At 40.6% G+C, this 14033-nt stretch overlaps 1 protein-coding gene across 1 annotated transcript in view; it reads right to left on the bottom strand.

Moving 5' to 3' along the window:
* PDK3 (pyruvate dehydrogenase kinase 3) overlaps nucleotides 1-14033 on the bottom strand; it is a 67011-nt gene that overhangs the window by 41142 nt on the left and 11836 nt on the right. The window contains exon 2 of the mRNA XM_049766776.1: nucleotides 703-844. Within this exon, the coding sequence (XP_049622733.1) occupies nucleotides 703-844 (142 nt within the window). The remainder of the gene's footprint in view (nucleotides 1-702; nucleotides 845-14033) is intronic.

Below are 14033 nucleotides of genomic sequence, written 5' to 3'. Positions count from 1 at the left end.
CAAGCAAACAACACCCATAAAAAAGCTGGAGTGGCCATACTAATATCAGATAATGCAAACTTTACAATCACAAGGGAAACTAAGCAAGGATTGCTGATTTTCCTACCTGCGCTCTCCTGGAAAGAGATGTTTTAAAATAAAGTCCTGCCTTCAAGAAACTTCTTTAAAAGAAAAACAAAGGGGCTGGAGAGATAGCATGTAGGTAGGGTGTTGCCTTGCATGCAGGACAGTGGTTTAAACCCCAGCATCCCATGTGGACCCCCGAGCCTGCCAGGAGCGATTTTTGAGCATAGAGCCAGGAGTAACCCCTGAGCACTGCCGGATGTGACCCCCCCCAAAAAAAGGGAAAACAAAGGGGTGTGGGACTGAGACTTACTTTATCCAGCCTTAGAATCACAAACTGGCTCACAGGGGTCACTCATCACTTCTTTTATGGTTTCCTGTATTTCCCAATATTTTCCCATTAGAATCACATTTATAATAAAAAAAGTCAAAAAAGTGCCTAGTATAGTAGAGAAGGATTTTCATAAAGGCCATTTTAAGTAATCACTAAAAAACAAAAGCAATTAGTCTGCAAACCCAGTTCCCCGGAATGACTTGCCTTCACACAAGCAGCCCAGGGAAGTCTCTGGAAAGTGAACTGAAGGCCAACTCTTCAGAAGTTAGCAGACAGACCCATCTGATGCCACCTGATGGACTTACCAGCTTTTGACCAATCCAACTGAAGGCCGATTAAGCAAATTATCAGGCAAAAGATTAACTTCTCTCATTGTATTTGCTAGACGTACAGGAAGCTCCTTCCGCAGAAACATGTATGAGGTCTTTTCACAGGCATTGTCCCTTCCTATTAAGAGATAAAAAGCATTTCATAATTTTATAAACTAACAAACAGAATAAAGTGCTTTCTTTGGGGACCATGACTGGATGCGGAGAAAAAATGAAAAAAATCCTGCAGTCATTAGCTAAATTTTTATTATCAGAAACAGAAAGTATAAGAAAATCATCTAATTAGCATAGAAAAAGAACCAAGAGGCAATTCTGAAGCATTTCTCCCTGCCTTTAACATATGTGAGTTCCCAGTGTTGTTACCAGTAGGGGCATAAAAGTGATCAGGGATAACATTGGAATTCGTTTCCAATGAGCACTGTGGGAAGACAGTCAAGTACAAGTGCAAAAGAATGTGAAAATCCACTCTCCTGGTCATAGAGGTTTCCAGAAGGGACTAACTGACTCACATAGTCACTGAATGATGTGTGTTGTTTCCTCAGATTTCCTCAGGCTCATTTCTCCCATGGCAAGCAGAGCTCTGCCACTCAAAAAAGCAGGGACTGATGGTGGCTCTGTGTCAGGGAACATGAAAGAATCCAAAGAAAACCAGCCAGGGTGCTCAGAAGCTGAGTGACTTGAGAGATCTCCTCAGGCACATCCAAGAGGTAAGACATGATGGTGACTCCAAAACTGAGGATCAAGCAGACTTGTGTGGGCTGCATGGGTGAGTAGAGCCAACAAGAACCAGGCATACCTTTCCCTGATGGCCAGGAGAGCCCAGTTCTGTCCATGACCCCAGCCTCATTGGTAATCTGACAATAGCTGGGGAAAAATGAGAGTCAGAGAAGGTTGTACTTTACTGCCAACTCCCCCATTTAAGGGTTGAAAAACTTTTGGGAAGCTTCTTAACCTGAGTCTCAGCTACCTTAGTCTAAAAAATTGGGACAATAACAGGCGCCAAGCGATACTGAGCAGAGTCCAAACAGCCCAAGTTCTCTTATTCTCTGGGATGTGTGTGTGTGTGTGGTTTTTGTGTGTGTGTGTGTGGTTTGTGTGTGTGTGTGGTTTTGGGGTGGGTGTGTGTGTGTGTGTGTGTGTGTGTGTGTGTGTGTGTGGTTTTTGGGTCACACCCGGCAGTGCTCACGGGTTATTCCTGGCTCCATGCTCAGAAATTGCTGCTCCTGGCAGGCATGGGGGACCATTGGGACGCCGGGATTCGAACTGATGACCTCCTGCATGAAAGGCAAACGCCTTACCTCCATGCTATCTCTCCGGCCCCAGTCTCTGGGATTCTTATGGGGTCCGTCCAACTCCATCAAATCACAAGCCAATGATCTCTAGAGGTTGGAGTAAGTGTGCAACCTGAGGGTCAGGCTGAGAGAAAGGGGGCCTCATGGAGTTGGCATGTTCTCCACGCCCTCTGAATTTACCCAAATCTGATAAAGGCAACAAACAAAAGATTCAGAAATAAATCAGTTCTCTAACATTGCCAACCAAGTTTATTCCTTTCCTCTTCCTATGAAATAAGACTGAAACAGAGGTCTCTGCTTTAGAAAGTCACCAGCAGAATTTTTCTACCTACCCACTATGTCCCCTAGCCCTCCCTTTTCTCCATGTTCAAATAAGATACCATAAAATATGAGTTTCCATCCATACTTCCTTCATAATACTGAAAACCTTAGTAAACCTTTAACTGATTGATGATTCATTCACTTTTCTCCTAAGGGAAAAACTCCAATAAGGACAAAGGAGCAATTTTCCCACATGTAAGCGATGCACTCATATGCCATTTGAAATGATTTTGATTGGATATTAGATGTGGCTCAGTAATAAGAACTTCTGCCACAAAAGCAAACAAGCAAAAATCACTGCTTGCTTTGCTTCAGAACTGCTTGTTCTACAGGAACATACTTTCTACAAACTAATGATTTTAAGTGCACTAAAAATATGGATATTTCAAACTAATCCTGGTGACTGTCATTACAAAATGACGGATCTCTTTAAGTGACAACAGACTTTGTCATTTTTCACAAACCAGAAGAAAATTACTCTGCCTACTGGTTACACAGAAAGGGCAGTTTTAAAAAAATATAAAAGATTTTGTTTTTGTTTTTGTTTGTTTTGGGGTCATACCCGGCAGCGCTCAGGGCTTACTCCTGGCTCCACGCTCAGAAATCACTACTGGCAGGCTCAGGAGACCATATGGGATGCCGGGATTCGAACCAATGACCTTTCTGCATGAAAGGCAAATGCCTTACTTCCCTGCTATCTCTCTGCCCCCCCTTAAAATATAAAAGATTTAACTGAAACCCAACTACAAACATGTTTGTAATCATGGTGCTTAAATATATTATTTAAGGAGCTGGAGGGATATCACAGTGGTAGGGTGTTTGCCTTATATACAGCTGAACCAGGACAGAAGGTGGTTCAAATCTGGCATCCCATATGGTCCCTTGAGCCTGCCAGGAGTGATTTCTGGGTGCAAAGCCAGCAGTAACTCCTGATTGCTGCTGGGTGTAACCCCAAAACCAAAAAAAAGGTATTATTTAAATAAATAAAAATATAAAAGATAACTGCGTATGCCAAGACTATTAGAGAAAAGGAAGAAAGGAGGGAGGGAGGGAGGGGGGGAGGAGGAAGGAAGGAAGGAAGGAAGGAAGGAAGGAAGGAAGGAAGGAAGGAAGGAAGGAAGGAAGGAAGGAAGGAAGGAAGGAAGGAAGGAAGGAAGGAAGGAAGGAAGGAAGGAAGGAAGGAAGGAAGGACCTAAACTATAATACATTTAGTTTTATAAAATTAATGTTGGCATTCTCCCTGCAGCTGGGAGTTAGGGAATTGAGAAAGAAAAGGGAGAACTCTGGATTGTTGCATTGGATGTGGGAGTATTAGTATGAACATGGAATTTAAATAAATTTCCTGAGTATGTTTGGCAATGATGATTTTATGCTTTAATGTCCGTGCCCTCAGCATCCTAGGAGCAGTAAATTAGAAGCATAAAACAGAGGATCGTGGATGAGGGGATAAGTGAGAAACAGTATACTGGGTACTGGGTGGCAGGAGTTCAGTTCAAGTTGGCTCACAAAACATAGCGGAGGCCAGATGGCTTTCACATTTAAAAGTATTCAGATCTCAGGAAGGTACAAGGAATATATAAATACATACATACATACATACATACATACATACATACATACATACACATACTCATACTATTGAAGACTGCCCACAGTCTTTTTTTGGGGGGGGAAGGGGCCATACCTGATGACACTCAGGGGTTATTCCTGGCTATGCGCTCAGAAATCACTCCTGGCTTGGGAGACCATATGGGATGCCAGGGGATCGAACTGCAGTCCATCCTAGGTCAGCCATGTGCAAGGCAAAATGACCTACTGCAGTGCCACTGCTCACATAGTCTTAAATGGTGGGTATAGGAAGCATAGCACTATGGTGAAATCTGGGAACATTTAAGCCAAGCAAAATAATGGGCATGAGCACCATTCAGTCCAGGTCAGGTTTCGCCATGGAAGGAACATCAAAGGTATCAGAGAGAAAAGGATCACTCTTTTGAGTTGTGGAGGCTTCAAAATTGAGAGGAAAGACTGACAGTCACTTCGAGATCAGGTGCCTAAATTAGACTGAGTTTGAATCCACAAGCATCAGGAAAACAGGGAAGGTCATTACATTCCAACTCCAATGATAGTGCATAAGGTAGGGCACTTGCCGTGCATGCAGCTGACCCAGGTTTGATCCCTGGCATCCCATATGGTCTCTCCCAGCACTGCCTGGAGTAATTACTGAGGGCAGAGCTAGGAGTAAACCCTGAGCACCCCTGAGTATGGCCTCAAAAGAAAGTAGAGAAAGAGAAAGAAAAAGAGAGATGAAAACTTGTCAGCTTCAGAAGGTTAAGAGGATTAAAAAGTATTTTAACAGTCCCTGCCCACAACCATCATCTTGCCAAGAAAAATATGTCCCAGTTCCCCCAAATAATCTCCCTCAAAAGAGCATAATGCTGCTGAATCTTCCCAAGTAGACCACTTCAGATAGACAGCTCTGAGACCTACTCAGAATAAAGGTGGGCAGATTCCCCTTTCTCCTTGAAGACACAGCAGCCCACAGCCACATCCTACACCCTCCAACATAGAAATGACCCAGCACCACAACTGAATCTCATCAAACTGCCAAGTCACTAAATCATTCCAGCTCTATAATTTCTGGACTGTTGTGTATGTAAACATTTTATGGGATTATTATGTTGCTAACCCTACCCTGATCGGTGATTGTGCCCTACCCTAGGGTGTGACCTGGCATTCTGCCCCCACCCTAGGGTGGTACCTGATTCTGCTTCCACCATTGGGTGGTACCTGATTCTGGGGGATAAAAACAAGGGTCTGTGGAAGGCGGGGGGGCTTTTTGGCTGGAACTGAGGCTGAGACTTTGGACTTCAGTCTTGTCCACCGAATAAAGCTAATATTTCCACAAGCCTGACTGTCTGCGAGCTGTTTACCCACCGTTTCACCTCAGAACCGTAGGCTGGACGGGGTGGCAGACGCGTGCTCTGAGCTGGAGGGGAAAGACCTCATCCTCCATCCCTCCATCAGTCAACCTCTTCAGGGGCTGACTTGCAACACTGGACCATGGACACCTCCAAATTTTAGAATGTCATCCCAGTAGGATCACAACAAATCTGATGGGAAAGTTGCATAGAAGACCACCACACTCAATAAGGCTAAACAATAACACAGTAGTGTCAACAGCACAGCAGATCCTCAGTCACTGGATAATCCCACTGTGAGATATAACAATTATCTCTTATTGTCTCTTATTGATCTAAGTGATAATTCCATGTGCCTCTGTGTTGTACCAAACAATATAAAGTAAAGATACTTGTGCCTGCAAGGGGGCAGGCTGGGGTGGTGGATGGAAAACTGGACACTGGTGAAGTGAAGGTCACACTGGTGGTGGGATTGGTGTTGGACTATTTAAGGCCTGAAACAAGTGCACTGTGGACAACTTGGTAAATCATGGTGTTTTGACTACAAAAGGGGAAAATGAAAAGGAAAGGGAAAAAGGTTTTTAATATTCACAAGTCCTAAAAATTCAGAAATGAAGGCTCATTAAATAGCCATCACCAATGATGTCAACTATGAAAAAGTCCAATAACCTGAGGCCCTGGCAAGCAGGAGCTGTGAGTCTGCTACTGGCTAATCGATTCTGGTTCAGAGCAGTTGCCTATGCTCATTTGGGGGTTGGATATCATTATAAAAGGATTAAGTTATGTTCCGGGTTCCCATCATACACTTCATGTCTTTAAAAATAAAATCCTGCTTACATTGGTGCTTACATTCTGCACTAACAAGAAAAGTCAACTAATTAGGCATGTTCTAAAATAAATTCAGGAAGCACTTAGTCTACCTTTCTTGGATTGTAAACTAGAATGGAAAGAAACTGATTACAGTGGCTAACCTGTGGTAGTTTCTCTATGACTTATTAGAAGAATAGATAGATCAGGCTTTACAGAAGTTTGTATTTTTCTTTTTAAAGAGTACCTGAAGATTCTCCCGGTTTGCCTCCTAATTTAGCTTTAGAGACAAATTCTTTGTACTCAGATTTCTTAATTATACATCAGCTTAAATGGGGAGGGGGGAAATCTCTTTTAGTTAATTAGTGAAGCTAAAAATAAATATGAAATGCCTGATTTTTTAACCTTTCCATGGTTTTCATCATATAAATTGAAAAGTATTTTATCCTGTGTATTAAAAAGTTAGCTTAAATCCAAGGATTCTGACAATATATAATCTCTTTCAGTAAATTTACTTTAAAAAAGGTTCTTTGGGTTTTAACTGAATGTCCTCTTGAAGTGGTTTTATTTTTAGAGCTTATATGGCCCATTATTTTTTCATTTTTATATGAATTTCTTCCTCCACCCCCTCCCACCACGTATTTGGTTTCTTAATCTTATTTTCCTATCTTCATCCTGTATTTTTCTTTTTCTCTTTCTTTTTTTTTTTTGGTTTTTGGGTCACACTCGACGGCACTCAGGTTACTCCTGGCTCTGTGCTCAGAAACCATTCTTGGCAGGCTTGGGGGACCATATGGGATGCCAGGATTCAAACCGGGGTCCGTCCTGTGTTGACCACATGCAAGGCAAATGCCTTATTGCTGGCCCTATCATCCTGTATTTTTCTCTATACTTCATCTTAATCAAATTCACCAATTAAATTTTCCCTCATATCCCTCAGATGATCACTTGGGACAGTGAAGAAAGGGACACAGAAAACTAATGGGATGGTTTTCATAAACAAGGCAGAAATTATGTAGCCTTTCATGACTTAAGACTCAGAATTCACACAGCTAGCCTCTTTCTGGCCATACTGAGTTCATCTCAGCAGTCAAAGCTTGACCAAGCTCTGAGGAAAGGACATCAGATTACGCCTTTCTTCATGGCAGGCTAACAAGGGTACAGATGGAAAAAGTACTACCATGACCTTCTTTGGAAAATGCAAGGTGCTCTGAGATGAAAAATGCAAGGTGCTCTGAGATGCTCATGAAAATGAGAGGAAGAGGATTTAATTATTTTCCTCTGGGGTCATTTGTTTCTCAGTTTCTCTCTCCCAGTGGGCTTCCCTATGATGTCTGTTGAAATTTATTTAGTCATGCTTAAGAGTGACTCAGTCTAAAGACAAAGTAAGCACCCCAATGTCTGATGACACAGTATTTTGGTGGGGTCCTATCCTACAGCAGCTTAGCTAATTTTCCTTTATGACTTCATTAAGTTATCTTTGTAGAGGACCCTCTATTTACTCTGATGGTCAGGGTGGAGGATGACATTTCACTGTCTGCAGACTTCTAGTTTATTTTCATCCACTCCCACTCTCTATCCATTACTGAGTAGGGAGCCCCTCCTGGGCTCTGCTTGCACCTACTTTAGCAGCTTTCATGGCCAGTGGCAGTGTCTGAGTATGTCCCAGAACTGAACTGTCCAATATAGAAGCCATCAACTATTAAGGGAAATTTGAATATTCAATGGTATTAAGCCAGCAATGCTAAATTCTTCAACTGTAATGACTAAATCATGGTTATTGAAATACTCTTGTGCTTTGGATATATATATACATATATATGTATATATCCATATATATACACACACTTAAGTTTCTAAGAGTAAAGAATTACGATGTCTGCATCTCAAGTGTCAAATGTTTCCCTAAAAAGGCTTATGTAAAAGAGGAAGGAAAGGAGTCAAGAGATGACGAGGAGGGGAGAAATAAAAAGTAAACATGGCAAAGTAATGGGAGACTAGGTGCTAGACATGTGAAATGCATTATTCTTATGACTTATTTTAATGTCTAAAATGTTTCCAAATAAAATACTTGAGAAGATCTTGCAAACAATCTAAATATTCAATAATAAAGGGAACAGCAAAATAATTTGCAATGTTTACAATTTGTATGTTTACAAGGGGGAAACAGGTTGTTGCTAATGAAAATGTTTCTAAATTTATAAAGCAGTAATCTAGAAATATCTTCCTAGAACTAGAGACATTCTATTATGTTTGGGGAAATGGTTTTGGGCCATGCCCAGCCATGCTTAAGGATTACTCCTGGCTCTTTGCTCAGAAATTACACCTGGCAGTGCTCAAGAGACCATATAGGATACCAGGGATCAAACCCAGGTTGGTCATGAGGAAGACACTGTACTATTGCTCCAACCCCTACATTTTATTATTTTTTTAAATCTATGAAAATCTTGTAGAACAAATATAAAATTCTCATAGAGAATGTGCTACAACTATATGCAGGTTTTCCTAATGTGGTCTGCTGGTCATAGTACCTTTATACCTTCAAATAATTTTTGTTATTCTTACAGTAATAAGTACAAAATAATCACAACATGGATCTCAATAAAGGCCATCAAGGGTTGCTGAATCCTACCTCAAAGGACATCTTCCACACTGTCTGAGGGAAAGTAACTTCCAGTGCAATATTATTTGTTGATTACAAACATTCAAATTCTTATGAATTTAGTGAAAAAGACAAGAAGCAAGGTGATAATAAAGTAGCAGTAACTATCAATAAAGGACATTGGATCAAAAAGTAGAAAGAAAAGGCACAGATGCATTCATCATTGATAAAAGAGTTCTGGCCAAATAGCCACCACACAGAGTTATCGCAATACTAGGGGGGGTTTGGGTCTAATCTTAACAGCCGTCTGATGAGCTACAGGATACTGCGTTGTCATGGAAGCAGGAATAGTTACGGTCTTGGAGGTTAATTGGAACAAATGTTAAGTTACTCACTGCAGTGGATGAAATGGATCCAAAATCACTCAAGTTCAGATCACAAAGTGCTATTTCTTAGAAAATGATCAATTTATACAGCTAGAACTTTCAGTCAACAGACTTTAAGATAATTAGCATTTGAGGTTAAGACCTTCCTACACAACTTTTATTCTTAGCAGGAAGCAGACTTCATCCAGGAAATACTGTGTCACTACCTAGCCATAATAAAAGCGGAGACAATGGCAACAGAACATGTACATACACTGGGCCTTATGCTACACATTCACATTCTCATCAGTGGAACTAGCCTGTGCTTTGTTGCCAACACTTCTATTTTGTAGATGAGGACACTTGGGTATAGAGAGGTTAAGGGAGGTTCAGAAAAGTGTCCCAGCCTGAGCTGCCGGTTTCTGAGGCATCAGAAATCAAGACATGAGTAAAAGGGCTAGAGAGACAAGAGAGCAGATAAGGCACTTGCCCTGCATGTAGCAGACCCAGATTTGATCCTCAGCACCCTATTTGGTCCCCTAAACCCTGCCAACGGTAATTTCTAAGTGCTGACCCTGAGCATCACCAGGAATGACCCCAAAACTAAAACAAAACAAAACAAAAAAGCACAGGTTTTTAAAAGCTCAATCTATATATATATATATATCTTAACTGGTTTTGCCCCTCACCTTTTTTAGGCAGGATTATGAAATCATTTTTTTTTGTTTTTGGGTCACACCCGGCGGCGCTCAGGGGTTACTCCTGGCTCTATGCTCAGAAATCAGCCCTGGCAGGCACAGGGGAACATATGGGATGCTGGGATTCAAAACATCGTCCTTCTGATGAAAGGCCTTACCTCCATGCTATCTCTCTGGCCCAAAATCATTTAAACTTTAGCATCTTCATCCAAGAAATAAAAGCATCTACTTCCCTTCATGTTATAATATTATTGCTAAATCTGCCTATACCTATATCAGGCAGAGAGCAGTACAAATGTTTACTCACCTCCTAGAAGGAATAACTTCTGCTTCACTTTGGAAAAGGTGGCCAAGACATGACATAAACAACTAGCAGATAGGCTGGGCATTCCCTTCCTTACTTGGGCCTGTGCCTTTCCTGGTTATAAAACTGAGAACAGTAGACAGGGAGCTTAGATGCCCACTGATGAATATAAGAGGATATGATTTGGATTTGTATCTCTGTACTTTACAGTTATTAATCCCAAACTAATGTTACCTAGAATAAATTCTGAGACAACTAAACAGAAATAAGCAATTAAGGAAAAGGAACTAGAAGTCAAGAAAATGAAAAAGTTTACATAAATATGTGTTATTTTATCTGCACTCATCTCCAGAAAACCTGCAAGGACAATTTAGATAAATGGCATCAACACTATTACACAAACCTTTAAAATGAAAGGAATAGCAGGAAAGAATATTAGAAAAAAGATTTACCCATCTTAGTGAGCACATATGAACTTAAGTATTTATCCCTGATTCTAACTTATCTATAAACTCCCTTTGAGGTTATACTCTAACAATTCCCCAGCAAGTCTCCATTTACACTTCATTGAAAATGAGAATGTATGAGGGAAATGGAAAGCCTGTTTAGAGTACAGGTGGGAGTTGGGTGGGGAGGAGGGAGATTTGGGACATTGGTGATGGGAATGTTGCACTGGTGATGGGTGGTGTTCTTTACATAACTGAAACCCAAACACAATCATGTATGTAATCAAGGTGTTTAAATAAAATTTAAAAAAAAGAAAAGAAAATATACTCAATGAAGAACAATGGAGACCTGAAATTTAAGTGTTAGTCTTTAGCTTCTCAACTATCTCCTAAAGTGGTTCCTAGCACTTGGATTGGACAAAAAAAATTCAAAATCTAATTATTGTTCTTAACTCTGAAAGTACATTATAATCCCTTGAGAAACTGAAAAATAGCGCTTACCCCTTGTCCCCAAGAGAGTGATTTAATTGGTTTATATGGGATTTCAAGTATCACTTAGTTTGAGGAGTAACTCTAGATGATTTCCCCCAGTCAGGACTGAGAACCACTAATGAACATATAATCATAGAAAATTCGGTAAGGAAAAAAAAAAAAAAAAGAAGAGGCCGGAGAGATAGCATGGAGGTAAGGTGTTTGCCTTTCATGCAGAAGGTCATCAATTCAAATCCTGGCGTCCCATATGGTCCCCCATGCCTGCCAGGAGCAGCAATTTCTGAGCATGGAGCCAGGAATAACCCCTGAGCACTGTCGGGTGTGACCCAAAAACCACAAAAAAAAAAAAAGAAGAAACTTCTCACAGGTTCTAACACTGGTAATTAAGTGTCCAAAAATTTTCCATTTAGCAACTTGCCCCCATCAAATTTCAATAAATTACAAGGCAGGGATTAACATATGCTATTTTGAAAAAAATCAGCAAAGTTGTCCTTTTGGATGATGAATTTGTAAATATAAAATACCTTGTGTAGTAGGGGAGAAGTTGAAACAACACAGAGAGCTGAGGTTTTAATAACTGTTGTTCTGCAACTGGACAGAAAATGGAACAAAAGTGAGTTGGCGATTAATGAAAATATAAAAAAATACAAAAAGGAAAACTAATATTTGGAAGATTTCTATATATCATATAGCCAACAAGGAATTTATACCCAAAAGAATTCATAAAGAATTCACACAACAAAAAAGTCAAGCAATCCAATCAAAAAGTGGGTCATAAAACCGGAATAGACTAAACCTAGAAGGATCAATTCATAAACAGACCAAAGAGTCCCATCAGGAGTGATCCCTGAGCACAGTCAGGAGTAAGCTCTGAACACTGCTGGCTGTGTTCCCAAAACAAAAAAGAAAAGAAAAAATTTGGGCCCGGAGAGATAGCACAGCGGTGTTTGCCTTGCAAGCAGCCGATCCAGAACCAAAGGTGGTTGGTTCGAATCCCGGTGTCCCATATGGTCCCCCGTGCCTGCCAGGAGCTATTTCTGAGCAGACAGCCAGGAGTAACCCCTGAGCACCGCCGGGTGTGGCCCAAAAACCAAAAACAAAACAAAACAAAACAAAAAAAAAAGAAAAGAAAAAATTTAAATAACCATGTATAGAGGTTCTCTCACAAATATCAAATAGACCAGTACTCTACCATTAAAAAAGGATAAAACAGAGTGCATTCCCCTTCTGAGAGTCACCTATATCCCAAATCTGGGTAATCTCTCCTTCACATGTTAGTGCCCTACTCTGGAGAAGTGAGTGTCCATCTTGAAGGATAAATTTCCTCATCTCTCCAGAGAATCCCACATTCTCCCCAGAATTAGTATTGTCCCTCAATAAGATGATTGGTCCTCACTAATAATAAAGATATAATCAGGCCAGGTAGAAACCACAAAGGCCTGCAGTGCATGGCTGGCATGCAACAGTGCCCTGGGTTCAACCTTACCACTGCCTGCCTCCAAGCACTTCTGGTAGGTCCCCAAAACTGTTAGGGAGCTCCCCAGTAATTAAAGATGAGAGCAAGCCTTTTGGCACAAAATAGATGGCACATGAGGGGAAATAAGAAAGCAAAAGACAATTACCAGATGGTTTCATTCCTATGTGAAATATACACTAAAACTAAAGCAAATGAACAGCAAAGAAAATACCCCACAGAACTACTATCTGAATAGTAGTTCTCCATGAAAACTATAGTGGTTACCAAAGGGAAAGGAAAGGCAAGGAAAGGGAAGAGGGGTTATTTTATTTATGAGCACCCAAAGGTGCTCAGGGCTTGCTCCTAGTTCTCCAGGAATCATTCCTGGCCATGCTCTGGAGATCATATGGGGTGCTGGGGATTGAACCTGGGTCAGCCACTTCCAAGGCAAGTGCCCTCTGTACTATCCTCAGAGGTTCTATCACATCATTAGCTTTGATAAATCAAGGATGAAACAAATTTAAATGCTTCCAGATAATTCAAAGGCTTTTATAAAATAAAAAAAGAAATTCAATTTTAAAAATCTGACCAAAATGAAAGTACTGTAACTGAGAATATAAAAATTCAGACCTGGGCCAGAGTAAGTCTGAATTACCCAGGACAGTGGGTAAGGTGCTTGCCTTGGATGTGGCTGATCCGGGTTTAATTTCCAGCGTCCTATATGAGCCCCCTCCACCTGCATTGTCATGAATAATTCTTGACTGCAAAGCCCAAAGTAACCCCTGAACAGCACCTGGTGTGGCTCAAAACACACCAAAAAATCAAACTACAGTTAATACATTTAAATGTATGAAATAAAATCTAAGGTTATCACAAGAAAAATAGATGTAAGAATTATACTGAACTTCTTTTCAATTACCTTTCATTATATACTTTCACAATTACTAAATTAGGAAACATGAGGAATGCAATATTTATACAACACCTCAGTATAGCAAATAGACTAAAGGACTCCACACAAATGACAAAAACTCCCAAGCCCAGTTCCTAAGAGTCAAGGGCAGTTTATAAACCACTGAAATGCAGAGAATGAATCCACAAGGGTAGGTGGGTAAAGAAGAATGTCAACCTGATCTACTATGGGTCTACAAGGAAAATCATAGAAACTCATCCTAACATCTGTGGAGAAAACCTAAGTTTAAACTTTGCAGACAGCAAGATATACTCCATGGATATAGCCTATAGATAAACTCCACATTACAAGGCAGTCCTAACTACAAAAAGGGGGGGGGGATCACACTCAAGATAGCACAGGTTTAACATTCCTAGTTTACAGGAGATATAAAGAGCAAAGTAAGAGCAATCACTGAGTGTGTCTGCAAAAAGGAACCTTGTTAATTTTAGACTAGAAAGCACAAGAGGACAAACAGTAAATGTTTTTTATCTCTGGTAGCCAGTCTCTGACAACTACTCACTCTAGAGTTATGGAGGCACAGAAGCCACAAAGTCTAACACAAGGGCGTGGCCTCACCATAATAAAACTTACTGACAAAAACGGGTGATGTAAAAACTCAGAGCACAGAGTAAGTCACAAAGAGTGAGCCCT

The sequence above is a fragment of the Suncus etruscus genome, chromosome X (genome assembly GCF_024139225.1).
Source record: "Suncus etruscus isolate mSunEtr1 chromosome X, mSunEtr1.pri.cur, whole genome shotgun sequence".
Classification (NCBI taxonomy): domain Eukaryota; kingdom Metazoa; phylum Chordata; class Mammalia; order Eulipotyphla; family Soricidae; genus Suncus; species Suncus etruscus.
This window is presented reverse-complemented; position numbering and strand designations above follow the sequence as displayed.